This window comes from Epinephelus lanceolatus, chromosome 14, assembly GCF_041903045.1.
Source record: "Epinephelus lanceolatus isolate andai-2023 chromosome 14, ASM4190304v1, whole genome shotgun sequence".
Classification (NCBI taxonomy): Eukaryota; Metazoa; Chordata; class Actinopteri; order Perciformes; family Serranidae; genus Epinephelus; species Epinephelus lanceolatus.
In genome coordinates, this window is record NC_135747.1 from 34,299,822 (window position 1) to 34,314,157 (window position 14,336).

General features: G+C 42.4%; 2 protein-coding genes across 5 annotated transcripts in view; both read right to left on the reverse strand.

Moving 5' to 3' along the window:
- The window catches only part of abcb6b (ATP binding cassette subfamily B member 6 (LAN blood group) b), a 50,373-nt gene extending 49,769 nt beyond the window's left edge, over positions 1-604 (reverse strand). The window contains exon 1 of the mRNA XM_033618065.2: positions 566-604. Coding sequence (XP_033473956.2) covers positions 566-604 — 39 coding nt within the window. The remainder of the gene's footprint in view (positions 1-565) is intronic.
- Positions 605-12,185: 11,581 nt separating this feature from the next.
- The window catches only part of kalrna (kalirin RhoGEF kinase a), a 219,025-nt gene continuing 216,874 nt past the window's right edge, over positions 12,186-14,336 (reverse strand). For all 4 annotated transcript variants that reach the window (XM_033613134.2, XM_033613126.2, XM_033613142.2 and 1 more), the window contains 2 exons: positions 13,622-13,760; positions 12,186-13,168 (listed from right to left, as the gene is read on the reverse strand). In XM_033613134.2, the coding sequence (XP_033469025.2) occupies positions 12,611-13,168; positions 13,622-13,760 (697 nt within the window). In that variant the 3' untranslated portion in view covers positions 12,186-12,610. The remainder of the gene's footprint in view (positions 13,169-13,621; positions 13,761-14,336) is intronic.

Genomic DNA, 14,336 nt, shown 5'->3' on the forward strand with positions numbered 1-14,336 from the left:
TAAACTCAAGAGGGAGTGAGATCTAAACAAACATGGAGCCATTGAGCTCTCTAGCAGATACAGTTTATAACTGTGTTATGTTTTTGCTAGTGCACGGTAATTATCATTTGTTTCTTCAACATCGGGTTGTTTTGTTTATGAGAGAACTGGCTAACCAGTGACTTGAATCCATCCTGTCAGTCTTACAGTTTCCCTTTCCTAATGAGGAAAACAGACTACAGCCGTGTCCTAGCATGGAGAGTTTTTTCCTCTCACACAGGCGCAGATCGTACATGCTTGTTGGCCATTGGCTGTGGTCTTTGGGGTGTTTTCAAGTGCAACCTTTTGGCCGAGACACAGACAACGTGAGGCCATGAGGGGCAAGAGCCCGCTCCACGCTCTACAGTAAACTTGGACTATATGCAAAGGTGAGATTCGTGTTTTATAAAAAGGTTTTTAATGACACGTTTCCATCTTACAAGAGAGAGAAGTCGAGGATGATGACTTACTGGTTTGTTTGGCAAGTGCACATCTGACTAACTTCTGAAATGTAGAATAAACATACAGCAGAATTAGCAGAACTCACCTCAACATTTACGACTCCTCTTTTGCCTCCACTCTTCATAGTGACCTCTGCCATCTGATTCGTTTACTGCGGGGTAAAACTCACCCACACACACACACACACACACACACACACACACGTCCAGTCACAGGATTACCGACAAATATTTCATTAACTGGAGCTGTGTTAGTGCCTCAGAGTTTAGACCTGCTGTGGTGGATTTTAAAAGCAGTCACAGTGGTGGCAAACACACACACACACACACACACAGTAGTGTTTTGAGCCTTTCAATTTAAAGTACCTGTGGTCAGCATTTGTTTTGAGCTGTGAGCAGGGCAATGTGTGTGTGTGTGTGTGTGTGTGTGTGTGTGTGTGTGTGTGTGTGTGTGTGTGTGACAGAGAGAGGGTCCAACAGGGTGTGATAGTGTTTTTTTGTTTTTTTTTTTAAGTACGATAAACACAAGGTGGTGAGAAAACTCTTGTAAAAAATAAAATCTAAAGCTCAAATATAAAATAGATATCTAAGACACTTTCCTTTATTTTAGGCAGGTTAAAATTAAATGTTTTACATTTTAAAATAAAAATATTTACAGGTAAAATGTATTGACTAACAAGCTTCAATAAACTGAATTCACTGTATTCATTTTTTAAATATATTTAACTGGGTTTCTACAACACTCATGTTTTTCCTCTGTTCTTGTTTCGCTACTTCTGACCCTGCTGAAAGAAAGAAAGGACTTTTTAGTGGAAATTTTTCTAAAATACATAAAACATAATTAGCACATGAAATCTAACTTTGTAACCCAATTTGTATTTTGGCTCAACAGCATTTCATCTGAAGTCCTACAGCTGTAGAGTTAAAAAAATTGACAAAACCTGACCCTCAGGTGCAAAAAATATTATTATATATCACTTCACATACCTAAAAGACAGCACGCTCACTTTTGAGGGTTTGTTTTAACTGTTGTCTCACCCCCTGAAAACAACTTTAAACTAGAGTTTTAAAACTGGGGTAGGCAGTTTTATTTCAGCGACACTGGGCAAAAATCCCATAATGAACATATTGTAATTCAAGTTGTCTGAGAGAAAACTAGAGTTCTGTACCTCCTCTTGGCTCTGTTCTCAGACTTTATAAAATCTAGACATGATAGGAGACTCTGACCAATCACAGGCCACTTCAGAAAGAAGGCGTTCCTATTGGCTGTTCTTCAAATGCAGATGCACCTGTATGTTTCTTTAATGAAAGCCTGATCCAGTGACAGAGAATCCTGCCGAGAAAGTTGCTATTCCAGCATTGGCAACAACTGCCCACACTGCAAAGCAACACAAAACAGGAAGATGGACTTATCAAAAGTAGACTCTAGAAGAGAGTCTGACAATAAATCAAACACGTCAGAAAATGTTGCAAATAGTTCAGCCTTGTGCTAACTGGAGCCTAAGGCTCACAGCTGTGGCTTCAAGTTCACATTTATGCAGCTTGTCAGCAAGAGCCTCGAATTATAGCGTGTTCTCCACCTCACTCCCCGCCTCTATACACCAGCGGGAAGGAGAGCCAGCAGCAGCTCCAGAGACGAACCTCCAGTCAGCAGCTGCAGCAGCCCAAATTCAGCCAGCGCAAACCCTAGCTCCGGAGGACAAGACAGCCCCGACTCCCAGCCGGAGCAGCAAACTTTCTGTTGCTGCTGTTACACAGGGTAGACCTGGTGCTGCTGCTAGCCACCAGCCCCCTGTGACATCTGGTTCTGGGTAAATACAAGCTGCTGCAGTTGCCAACTGAAGGTCTGACTCCCCAGCTGCTGCCTGCTCTCCACCTGGTGAAGCAGTAGACAGCGGTGGGGAGCGAAGCAGAGGGACTGTGGGGTGACTAGCAGCTAATTCTTGTCTCATTTGTGATCTGACAAAGAAAGAGAGAGAGAGCAGGGCAAGGAGGGGCTGAGCGAATGTGCTGTGGACATCTCTACAATGACATAAGATTAAATAAATTAATGTATGGGAAACACTGGGTTACCATGAAGCGTTTGCATATGCCTGTGGTCGTCTGGTGAGAAGAGCTTTAAAGATTTTTGCCAACCCCAGCTTTAACTGCAGCTTATAATGTTCAGGACTTGTGACTGTATTTAGCTTTTCTATAATCTCACTGAACCTAATAAATCGGCTAAAAGTCACATAGAGATTAACAGAGTTCTGACTAGTCTGTGGTATGATTTACATGGTTCATTCAAACCATGAAGAATAAATCAATCAATAAAACACTGATAATTTGAACCCTTAAGATACTTTCACCCAGTGCTAATGTTAAATCTTGTGATATTTAACCACAGTCTAAAATGTAACGGCACCACCCAGTGAGACACCACAAGAACAGACTCGTCACACAGAGGTTTCAGAGAAAGAGAAAAGGAGAAAAAGCTAGAAACAAGCAGGTTCTTTATTAGTAAAGAGTAACAAACCAGCAGGTTGGATGGAGTAAGAAGAGGCAGCCTATACAGAAGAGTGCTGCTTCACACAGCGACATGAAGCCATCAGCATAACGTGTCTCTATGGGACAAAGCTCAGCATGAACACGATCAGGATACAGCACAGGCTAGCATTTAACAGGGTGGAGCCACCACAGTGCTACGTGGCTCACCAAGCCATGACAGATGCATTGTGGGATTGAACGGACACCGGGACAGTCGGCCTGAAGTTTAACTCTGTGGAGAAGAAGATCTGAGAGTCTACGACAGAAAGAGGGTTCAACAGTACAGCAGTGACACATCAGCTGTGCACACAAAGTTCTGTCATCGTCAAGTGTTTTCTGGTACTTTTACTTCAGTTAGAGGCAAATATTGTACTTTTTATTTGATAACTTACGTTACCTGTTGCTTTGTAGATCAAATAAGACTTAATCAATAATTAGGGGAAATTCAAAAGCTCTCAGCAGTGTATAAGGTAAAGTAACTCCATCTCTCTCAGCTGCAACATTTAAGACAACCTGTTTATACCTGGTATTGACCTGTGTCTCGAGTCACCAATCACCAGTGGACACTGCTTAATATAAATGTAAATGACCATGAGGGGGTCTAGGTCACATTTGAGAGCCAAAGTCGTCGAAATCCGGCACTTGGGCACTCTTGCAGGTCAGAAACCAACGAGAAAAGGGATCCTTTAACGTTATGCATGATACACAGCCAGTTGCTGTGTCAGGGGGGAAAACGGTTGGACAAGGGTGACAGTTAAGGTGGCACAAGTCTGACTGGGGTGGGCGGGAGTGACGGTAGATGGTCCGACAAACACAGACTATGTCCTGATGCGACCCCAAGAAGTACGTGACAGGAAAATCTGTTATCAGTGTAGAGTGTGGTGTTTGTTTTGGTGACAGCGTACTAAAGATAGATAACTTACCCATTTTACGACTAGTTGGAAGAAGTGTTGCTTGGGGCTGCCCCGATACTCAACCAAACGCTAGTCGACCAGAAAGGTCATTGGTCAGCAAGATTTTATTGGTCGCTTAGTGGCAGAAAAACAAAACAAGTGAAACTCTATTAGGAGCTGCACCTTGTCAAAATAAATCAAAACCTATATAACTGGACCATGTGTGAATTTAATTTGAAAGGACAGACACAGGAAGTGTCCACGCTCAGCAGTCAGACAGGAGTCAGGTTAATTTCCAGGGCTGGTACCTGCAGTTATTCCACAGGCTAGTTAATAACATGTCGGGCAGGAAATCCAAAGTGTGGGATCATTTTGAGAAGGTGAAGGACGAACCCAAGGTGATAAGTAAACTCATCTTCAGGGGCCTTTTTTGCGTGGAAAATATACATTTACATTGCCAAAGCAAGTCTTAAATAGTAACAAAAATTTTGCATACCAGAATTTGGTTTGGACACATGTTACCTCTGACACACCCACCAAACAAGAGAAACTTTAACTCAAAGCCAGTTTTACATGGTTTAGAGGAAACATGTTGTTCACCTTGGAAAATGTAGCGAAACTAGTGCACACTGTTTTTAGATTAAACTTGCCCCTGAACCTAGGGACCTGGAGACAGATGACAGACACTGGTGTGAACGGTGATGTGTCTCAGCTGTCCACAAAACAGATGTTAGTACCAGGTGTAAACAGGCTCAGAGATGAACACATGAATGCATCAGTTATTATAATCCAAGAACATAATATGCAGAATTGGCCATTCTCTTGGTACTTAAGATACATATTGTTGCTAATACTTTTTTACTTTGACTTAATTATGACTGCTAAACTATTTGTGGTGATCAGATGTTTTTATGTACATGTGAAAAAAAGGTGCAAGTTTCAGTCTGACATCCTTATCAAAAGCCCAGAAGCTGACTGAAAGACCTTTTGATTATTCCTCTACATCGTAGACTACAGATGTTTTTACTTCTAAACATTCTGCAACCTAAAAGACAAAGTGTGAGTAAAAGGTCTTGTTCTGTTTCACTGAATCGTCACTAAAATTTGACTCATTGACAGGAGACACTTAGAGAACCAACTGATGAGCTGCGTTCCTCAGAGAGTTAATCCTCCGCTGCTGCTGCTGCTGCTGCTGCTGCTGCTGTGTAGGGTCAGTCAGAGAGTGAAGCTGTACTGGCGTGAGACAAAATGACTTTACACACTGTACACTACGACTGCCTTATTGATTTTTATATTTCCATTGCCAGTTTAAATTGAGATGGGCAGAAAAGGAATTAAAAAAAGATGACTGGTCGTCTTTACAGGAAACTATAAACAATTTTAACAAGACGCAAACACAGACCTCAGTAAAGCTTTGAGATTCTGGGGAGGTGCTGAAATATAATGCGTTTTGAAGGCTGGGTTATATTTGACACCTCATGAAGACCCTGAGTGTGAGGCTAAAACACAAGAGCGCAGACTCAACCGGTTAAGTTGAAATGTAAACAAACAGTAAATGAAAGGCTCGGACTCTTTACAAGATAAAACAGCAGAGACCTGGAGCCTGTTAGGGAGCTCAAACTGCAGCTGAAGTCTGCTTTGAGTCTGATTTTCATCTTCATTAATGTGCATTTGCTTATTTAATTCAGGATTACCTTCAATTTTTTGATGAACACAGTTGTTTTATCTCACAGTAAAAGCTTGACCAGTTGCCAGAAGAACATGTTGGCATTGTTTGTTTCTGCAAACCACAAATATGTTACATTTGTACGTTTTTATACGTATCATATCAATGTTTTGGAAGTGACGTAGTACATGAGCTGACTGTCATCAAGAGGTGGAGGCAATGGCAGATGGCACAACACCTGGGTGACACACTTGCCAAGCTGCAGACCCCTGTTCAAGAACAACAAACCATCAAACTGCCACAGTCATTGCTGTGTTTTTGTGTGGTAACCTAATCATGTAAACCACAGTGTCACTGAAATAAAGTTTCAGCATATCCTCTACATACCAGAACGTGTCATTGGTTTGCAGAAATGTACAATGCCAACATTTATTCTGGCAAAAACTGAAGACGGGGAGAGTTCAGTTTTTCTGTGGCAGCCATGTTGGCTCCACAGATCTGCACCATGGATGTATAAAGAGAAATGGATGCAGCATTGCGAGGCCTGACCCCAGTCATTCCTATGAAAGTTGCTCAGTGGTGCATGACATGACAGGCCCTGTTTACACCTGGTATTAACATGCGTCTTTGGTGATCAGATCACAAGTGGACAGCGCTAAACACAAGAGTAAATGACCACCTAGACAACCATATGCTAAGGTGGTCAGTGGTTTTCAAACTTTTTGTGCCCAAGGAACACGGAAGGGCCAAAATCTCAAGGCACACCTGTATTTATATCTGTGCACTACAGCTTCTATAACATGTGTAATCACTCTTATCATGACATAAGACAATAAAATAAGAAAAAATAAGACAGGTAGTTTTCCTGATACTGTCCACTGACAGTTTTTTCCTCTCTTTTTTGTTCGGGGGTGGGTCGTCTTCGCTGGTGCTTTGTTGCAATTTGCTCCGTACAATAAATCGATCCATCGTCCCACTCACAGCTGTCTGCTTTTAAATGTTATCATCCCTCACACTGGCTGCCAATCAGAGCTTCTGATGTGTCACACACTTATAATTCCAACATGCGACACACAGGTTCCCTGTGAAGGTTTTTTAAATTAAGTTAAATTAAATTACAATATTCAGCTGCCTCTTTATTTGGGAAATGGGTGCACACAACATACTGATACAGACGATTAAAAATTCCTTCATGTTTTGTATAGACCCAGTTGAATGTGAGGTCATCACAAAATCCCATGGCATACCTGGATTGGCATCATCACGGCACACCATCTGAGAAACACTGATGTAGATGCTAATGAGTCCTGACGCGTCCTGAACAAAGACTGTGTCACACATACAGGACGTGGTAGTTGTTTTGGTGATTGTGTGCTAACGCTCCTATAACCTGCCTAATAGAGTGTGCCAGTAAACCCGGAACTCCGTTAGCGCTTTTAGCACTTCCGGTTCTCTTGTCTAAAAGTCAATACGTTTTTTGAATGGGATTTTGGTAAAATGCCTCAAATAAGGTCTGTGGTTAACAAAAGCTTAAGCGAGTTTCAGGTTTTGTTCTACGACATAAAACACGTCAGTAAATACCCTACTTGTGAATTCTGAAGCTTTTACGTGTCGTAAAAAAGGCGGTTGATAACAAGTTGCTCAATACAACTACAAACCCTGTCGGGGACATTAAATGTCATCACCCCCGAACAGGCGAGAGTGCTGGCAGTCCGCCATTACAGCTTCTTATTTAGCTTAAACAGTCTGATTTCCCCATTAAACAATGTTTTTAAAATGAAGCGGCCGAAATCAGTTGAAAGCTTAGTGGCGGTGATGTAAAGAGTCATGCGACCGTGGAGTAGTCATGTAGTCCGCTAAAGCCTAACGTTTTTTCTTTTTACTTCTGGCGATTGCATTTAAGCTTCAAATGCAGTATGAAAGGTGTTCATATTTGAAGATTATCTCGCTGAACAAAACCTGTAAGTATCATAAACTTGTGTTAGCCACAGAGCTTATTTTCTGACATAATCCAAAACGCAATGCAAAAATCACATTCACTTTCTCTTCCGGGAACCAGCGCGATGCTAAACTTCCGGGTTTTGACGTCAGTCCTGGCACACTCGATTCATGATGACCTGAACAAAGTATTACGTGACTGTCTATCATTCTGCCCTGTGGGAGGAAATTTCTGCTCTCGATCTGTACCCACCTAACATAACTAGCAAGCATGCTAGCAAGCGCCTAGCGAGAGTGTGGACATATTAACTGTGTGATCTTCTAGCGTAAGTGATGTAGGCAGTAAAGAAATCTGAACACAAGTGGTCAGCTGGAGAAGTGTGATGTGTCTTGACTGCCCTCTTGTGTTCAGATCACCACAATGCATGTTAATACCAGGTATAAACAGACTCATAAAGCCACTTTTTTATCATCATTAACCATCAATCAGGACACAGGGAAGAGCCAGTTTTATAACTAAATGGATTATTGAACATTTTCATGGTTAAATTACATAATGTCTGTATGTAGTCAAAGTTTTATTTTTCTTATCTAATATTGAACAGTTTGAGCCTCCTGTCAAAGACTGAGATGATCTTTTTTTGTTATTCTGCTGCCCTGCAACTAATATGGATTATGCTATCAATATTTTTTTACTGAACGGGCTGATTGTTTCAGCACTAATGTTGTCAACAGCGTTTAACATCAGCTAGTTAGTTGATACAGTTAGTAGTTAACTTTAGGTACTTCTTATATTTTTAACCATTGAACACAAAGCTGTTCTGTGTGTTAGGAGGAGATGAATAAAGGTTAAACGTAATGTTGTGTGTTGTTTACAGAGTGTGCCGCCATGCTGGATGATGAGATAACTGTATCTCAGACCCTTCAGGAAAGAGAAATCTTGTGTTTCCAACGTCACTGATCCAGAGTCGCTGCTGAGAAGATGAAACTGAGATGAAACAGCCGAACTGCTGCTTCACTGGTACCTGAATAGATCTCGTTACAGCTGCACTGATCAACACAAACTATCACACTGGCAGATTTTCATGGATGTTGTTGTACTAGTCATCAAATGGTGAAAGCTGCTTCTATAGAACGGTGGCTTGCTTTACATTTGCACCATTCTGCATCCCTGGCTACTTAAAAATAAATGCTTACTATCGCAGAAACACTAAATGCTTGCGGGGGAGTTGGGGATGCAAAATGGCGAGAGTGGGGAAAGCGTTGTGAAAGCATTTGGTGATAGCAGAGGACAGCACTTGTGATGGCAGAAACACATTCTACATTTTTTACATTCATCAGTAGAAACAAGACAGGAAATGGACTCTTCTGTCTAAATCTGAGAGTGACTCAGCCGCATGAACATGAACTATTTTACAAGACAAATGAGAATGGGAACCACACACGATGGTCGGTTTCTCGCCACGGCGGCTCTAGACAAATGTACAAACAGAACAGTTTCAGGGTGGAGCTCATCTCCAGCCTTTAACACCAAATGTCACAGATTTCTAACCTGATTTCTAAACCATCCCTGGTGAATTTACATGCAGGATTTCCCTGATTATTCTACTCTTTTCTGTAAACTACTTAAGCATTTTTTTTGGACAAAGTATTTGTAAACAGTGATACGAACAGATTATCCTATAGAGAGGGTTTTGCTCTCCGTGGTGCCTTCTGTGTCCCTGTGTAAGGTCCAGTCGTCCTCTGTTTGCTCTACAAGGTGATTTTTTTCCACCTTCACCTACGTCCACCCTTTTTAACCGAGTTCATTGTCCAGTACAGATGAGTCAGTGATTCCATGTAAACTCAAGCGGTTCACGACGACACTATTCACAACGTAAACTCTGCAGCCGCTGCTGCTGCACAGTCCAGCAGCTGTTCAGTGACTTCAGTTTGATTTAGTCGTCTCTAAATGTCGGCTCCAGACGGCTCCGGGTCACTACTGCAAAATAATTTCACTCTCAAAACATCAGTCCAGAAATAAATAAACATTTAATAAATTAAAAGGTTCATCAGAGTGAGATTCAGTGCTGTTGCATCCAGTCCAGGAAGCGATCCATGTGGGTGATTTTAGTCGCAGCTACAGGGCGTTATTTAGAAATCTTCGGTAGGACATAGGTGGCCTGTTAAGCTTCATAGCAAATGGACAAAAAGATTAAATATCACTTTTTAAGCTGAGTTTTTTGCTCTCTGCCGTTTAGGACACACCTTGTTTAAACTGATTATTACTGGAGAGGATTGAACAAGCGAGAAGAATTTATATTTTCAGTTAGTGTGGATGTGGACTGATTTACTCTCCTCTCCTCAGCTATCATCACCTTATTTATATTCTACATTCATGCCATCAACTTCAGAGTCTGATTTTCACACCCAAATTTAATTTATTAAGTTTTTTTGATGGGTGTGCTGAAACACCCCCATCACTACTTGAAAGCCTTCTTTGTTACTGGAGCCGCTTTATGTATTACACAGCTACAGTTTCAGGTTCAGTCCCCAAATTCTAGAAATCCTGTTAGAATGTTATTGAGCGAGACATTGACCCAGGATAACATTAACATTAAAAAGCTGCACGTTTTCTAACTCCTCCAATACATCTATCAGATTCCCTTTGAAAGGGTCAGTACACCCCAAAATCCAAAATTCATATTTTTCCTCTCACCTGTAGTGCTATTTTTCAGTCTAGATTGTTTTGGTGTGAGTTGCAGAGTGTTGGAGATATCAGCCATGGAGATGTCTGCCTTCTCTCCAGTATGGTTGAACTAGATGTCATTCAGCTTATTGTGGTCAAAGCGCCAAAAAACAAATTTGAAAAAGTCATCATCAGTGTCTCTCTCCAGAAATCATGACCTGGTTACTCAAGATAATCCACATACCTTGTTGTGAGCTGTTTCGTGTAGGAACTATTTTCTGTCTACCGAACTACACCTGCCTCACCAACTACACGATAAAATTAATTAGACAGTTAAAACCGATTCAGAATGCTGCTATTCAAGTCCTCACTAAGACCAAGAAAGTGATCACATCACTCTAGTTCTGAGGCCTTTACACCGGCTTAATGACTGCCAAAGAATACTACTGTATGTTTATAAAGCACTGAATGGTTTGGGCCAAAATACACTATGATCTCTGATCATGAACCATCCAGACCTCTCAGGTCTTCATGGACAGGTCTGCTTTGTGTCCCCAGAGTCAAAACTAAAAACAGAGATGCAGCATTTAGTTTTTATGCACCATATATCCAGAACTTTCGTGAAACCTGCAGGTCTGCTACAACTCTCAACTTTTCTGTTTGCTGCTGCTTTTTATTCAAGCTTTATTTTGTCATTTCCCAAGTAGACAAAATGACCTGGCCCAGAAGGATGAAATTAGTCCAGCTGGGTCCGGTTGCCTGACTCAGCTGAGATTTGGCAAGAATGACGCCCCAGAATCGGGCAAAATCAGCTGGCCAGATTCCAGCTGCCGACACTGCCATCCCTGGGCTGTTATTAGAAATTACTTGGCCCGGCATCTGCCCAAACTTGGCATGCCAGATGAAATTAGCTGGGCTGCATCCAGTTGCCCGACTTGGCTGAGACTTGGTATGAATGACGCCCAGAGTTGGGCCAAATCAGCTGGCCTGATTGTGGCTGCCGACACTGCCATCACTGGGTTCTTACACTGCACTGTAACAATTATTCTTGTATTTTATGCCTGTCTTATTCTATGTTAGCTTGTTTGATATGTCAGCTTGTTTTAATGTGTTTCTTTCGCACTTCATCTTGATGTTTTATGTAAAGCACTCTGACTCCTTGTTGCTGAAATGCGCCACATAAACTGGCCTTGATTTTTCCAACTGTATCACCGTGCAAAAGAAAGCATGCATCTTTGTTTGATACTGCTAGCTCACCTAGGCCCACTGAGCTAGCTAACGTTACAGCGCAGCCGAGGAGGATACCAATAATGTTCGTCCATGAGTAGATGCACGCTTCCCTCTGCGTAGAGATTCGGTTGGCAGGTGTAGTTCGGTAGAGAGAAAATAGTTCCTACATGAAACTGTTCAGTGTGTATCATCTAGTTCTATTATACTGGAGAGAAGGTTGATATCTCCAACACTCGGTAACTGCCGGAACAACCAGAACAACTTAGACTGATAAATAGCACTATAGGTGAGAGGAAATATATATATACATATATATATATATATATATATATATATATATATATATATATATATATATATATATATATATATATTTTTTAGGAATGAACTGTCTCTTTAAATCCTCCATGAAAGCTCCTTGTGACACTAATTCAATCAGACCTGATGACTACAAATACATTGTTAGCAGTTATGTCACAGTGTGTTACCATTTTTGCTACTGACCAACCTTGATGTCACTCACTGGTCAGGCAAAATATCACTGTGGATCTCACATTTAAATATATTAAGTTATGTTAGCAGAAGCATGTTAGCTGAGCACGGGTGTTAAAATGCTTCTCAGTGAGTCTGACTCTGCCGGCCGGTCCCTGCAGGACTCAGTGCTTCTGAGCAACAGCACCAACAGCCGTCTGCAGATAAGATTAGCTCCTAACATGACGGGCTCGCACCACTGATATATTATTTGTCCCTGGAAAAATAAACATTACAAATATAAACTAACATGTTGTCATTACGCCTGCTCACAGTGTGTTTTCTAAATGCTCGTTTTCTCAGCTTTGAGGTAATTTCTTTGGGTTCTTATGGGGTGTTTTAGGCAGTTTATGGGACCCGCTTCATATGTAATGGTTGATACTAGGTGAACAAAGATCAGATGAAGTGTTAGTCGGTAATTAAATATCGTACAGCCATAAATTTCAAATATTTTTTCTGCTTCGAAGTTTGGTCAAGTGGTGACAGGGTGGTCCTACAGCAAGAAGTAAATCTGACACCACAGGAAGGATTCAGGCACCTCTCCCACTCACACATTAATAAATACTAAAGATAATTAAATGCTTAAATTATATTGTGATGTTATTGTGGGTGCCCAGGTGTGTGCCCTGGTGGACGCCTTGGTGGTCACAGGTGGAGTCGCACTCAGACCTCCTCTCCGTCACAGTGTGTTGCCCATGCTGCTGCTCACCAGCCCTTTGATATTAGTGATGGGCCGAACGTCATGCAGCTGTCTCCTTCGGTCAATGAACGTCGCCAACCGCGTTGTGTCCAGGGGCGTCTTGGAGTACTCCCCGCCATGTGCACCCCCGCGGCCCACCCACGGGTGCTGCAGACAGGAAGTAGCGCTCGGCCTCTTCCTGGGATCCTGCTGCAGCACCGAGGACACAAAGTCCCTCGCCGCCTGGCTCACATCGCTGAAGTACTCATCCGGGAAGCAGAAGTCCAGGCGGCAGATGTTGACGCAGGTTTCTTCGGGTGATTCATCCAGAAACGGGGAGACGCCGCTGAGCATCACGTAAGCCAGCACGCCGACGCTCCACACATCTGTCGCGACAGAGACCGGCGTGCCACGGATGAGCTCAGGTGCAGCGAACTCTGGGTTTCCAAGTAAGAGGTGGACGTACCGGCGGTGGGCTGACAGCTGGACGGCATCGCCGAGGTCGATGAGCTTAATGCCTGGGGTGGGAGAATGGAGGTCCACCATGATGTTCTCAGGCTGCAGGAGAGGGAAACACATGGAGAGTATGATTTTGCGTTAAAGGTATACTATGTGGGATTTTCTTATCCCTTTCAATTATCACTTTTGACCCAGTAGACGTGTGTAGCGTTGTATTCTTGCTGCAGAGACTCTGCCTTCTGTCTGTTTTTTCTTATGTCCCTCTTATTCTGCTGTGTTCAAGACATTCCTGGGCACAGCATACAGGTGAAACTGAGTTTCCCAAATTTCAAATATTCTTGATAAAATCCTTAATTATGGAACACTTGGCAAATAATCATGCCGCACAAAGAGCAGTCATGTACACATGTAACTGTCAGCCACATCAGATAACATATTTTCAAATCACAAATGCACATAATTAATTATGAAAAATAAAACTCAGTCCAGTGATAGGTGGAGTTAGTCTTTATTCATGTAGCACACACACACACGCATGCACATGGTTCTCACCTTCAGATCCAGGTGTGCCACTCGGCAGGTGTGAAGGTGCTGCACAGCCTCCAGCGTCTCTCTAATGAAGAACGCCACCTTCTCCTCCATCAGCTCATCGTGGGCGACGAGGTAATCGAGCAAACGACCGTCTTCCAGCCTGACAAACACACACGCATACATAAAGTAACATTTAGATAATGTCAACTTCCCATCCTGCTAACTGTATTATATATGATCAGCCCTCTATCATAGTAGCTAACATAATGTCAGTTGCGAAAGGCTAATGTTAGGTAGGACCCTGACAGCCCAGCCCCCAGAAGATTTATGCAAACCATGGATACGTTACATTTGCAGGTTTCCGACTTATCATATCAAAGTTTGTGATAGAATGATGTGATAGAATTCTGATAACATGTATAAGAGCGGACTTTGTCATCTGGAGGTGGAGGGGATGGTGGATGATCACCTGGGCAAAACAGCCGCCAACCGTAGGACTACTGCAGACCAGTGTTAAAGACCATTCATTCATTCATTTGTTCATCTGAACATCTGGTATTGGGTGAGAGGCAGGGTTCACCCTGGACAGGTCACCAGACTATCACAGGGCTGACACATAGAGACAGACAACCATTCACACTCACATTCACACCTACGGACAATTTAGAGTCACCAATTAACCTGCATGTCTTTGGACTGTGGGAGGAAGCTGGAGCACCTGGAGGAAACCCACGCT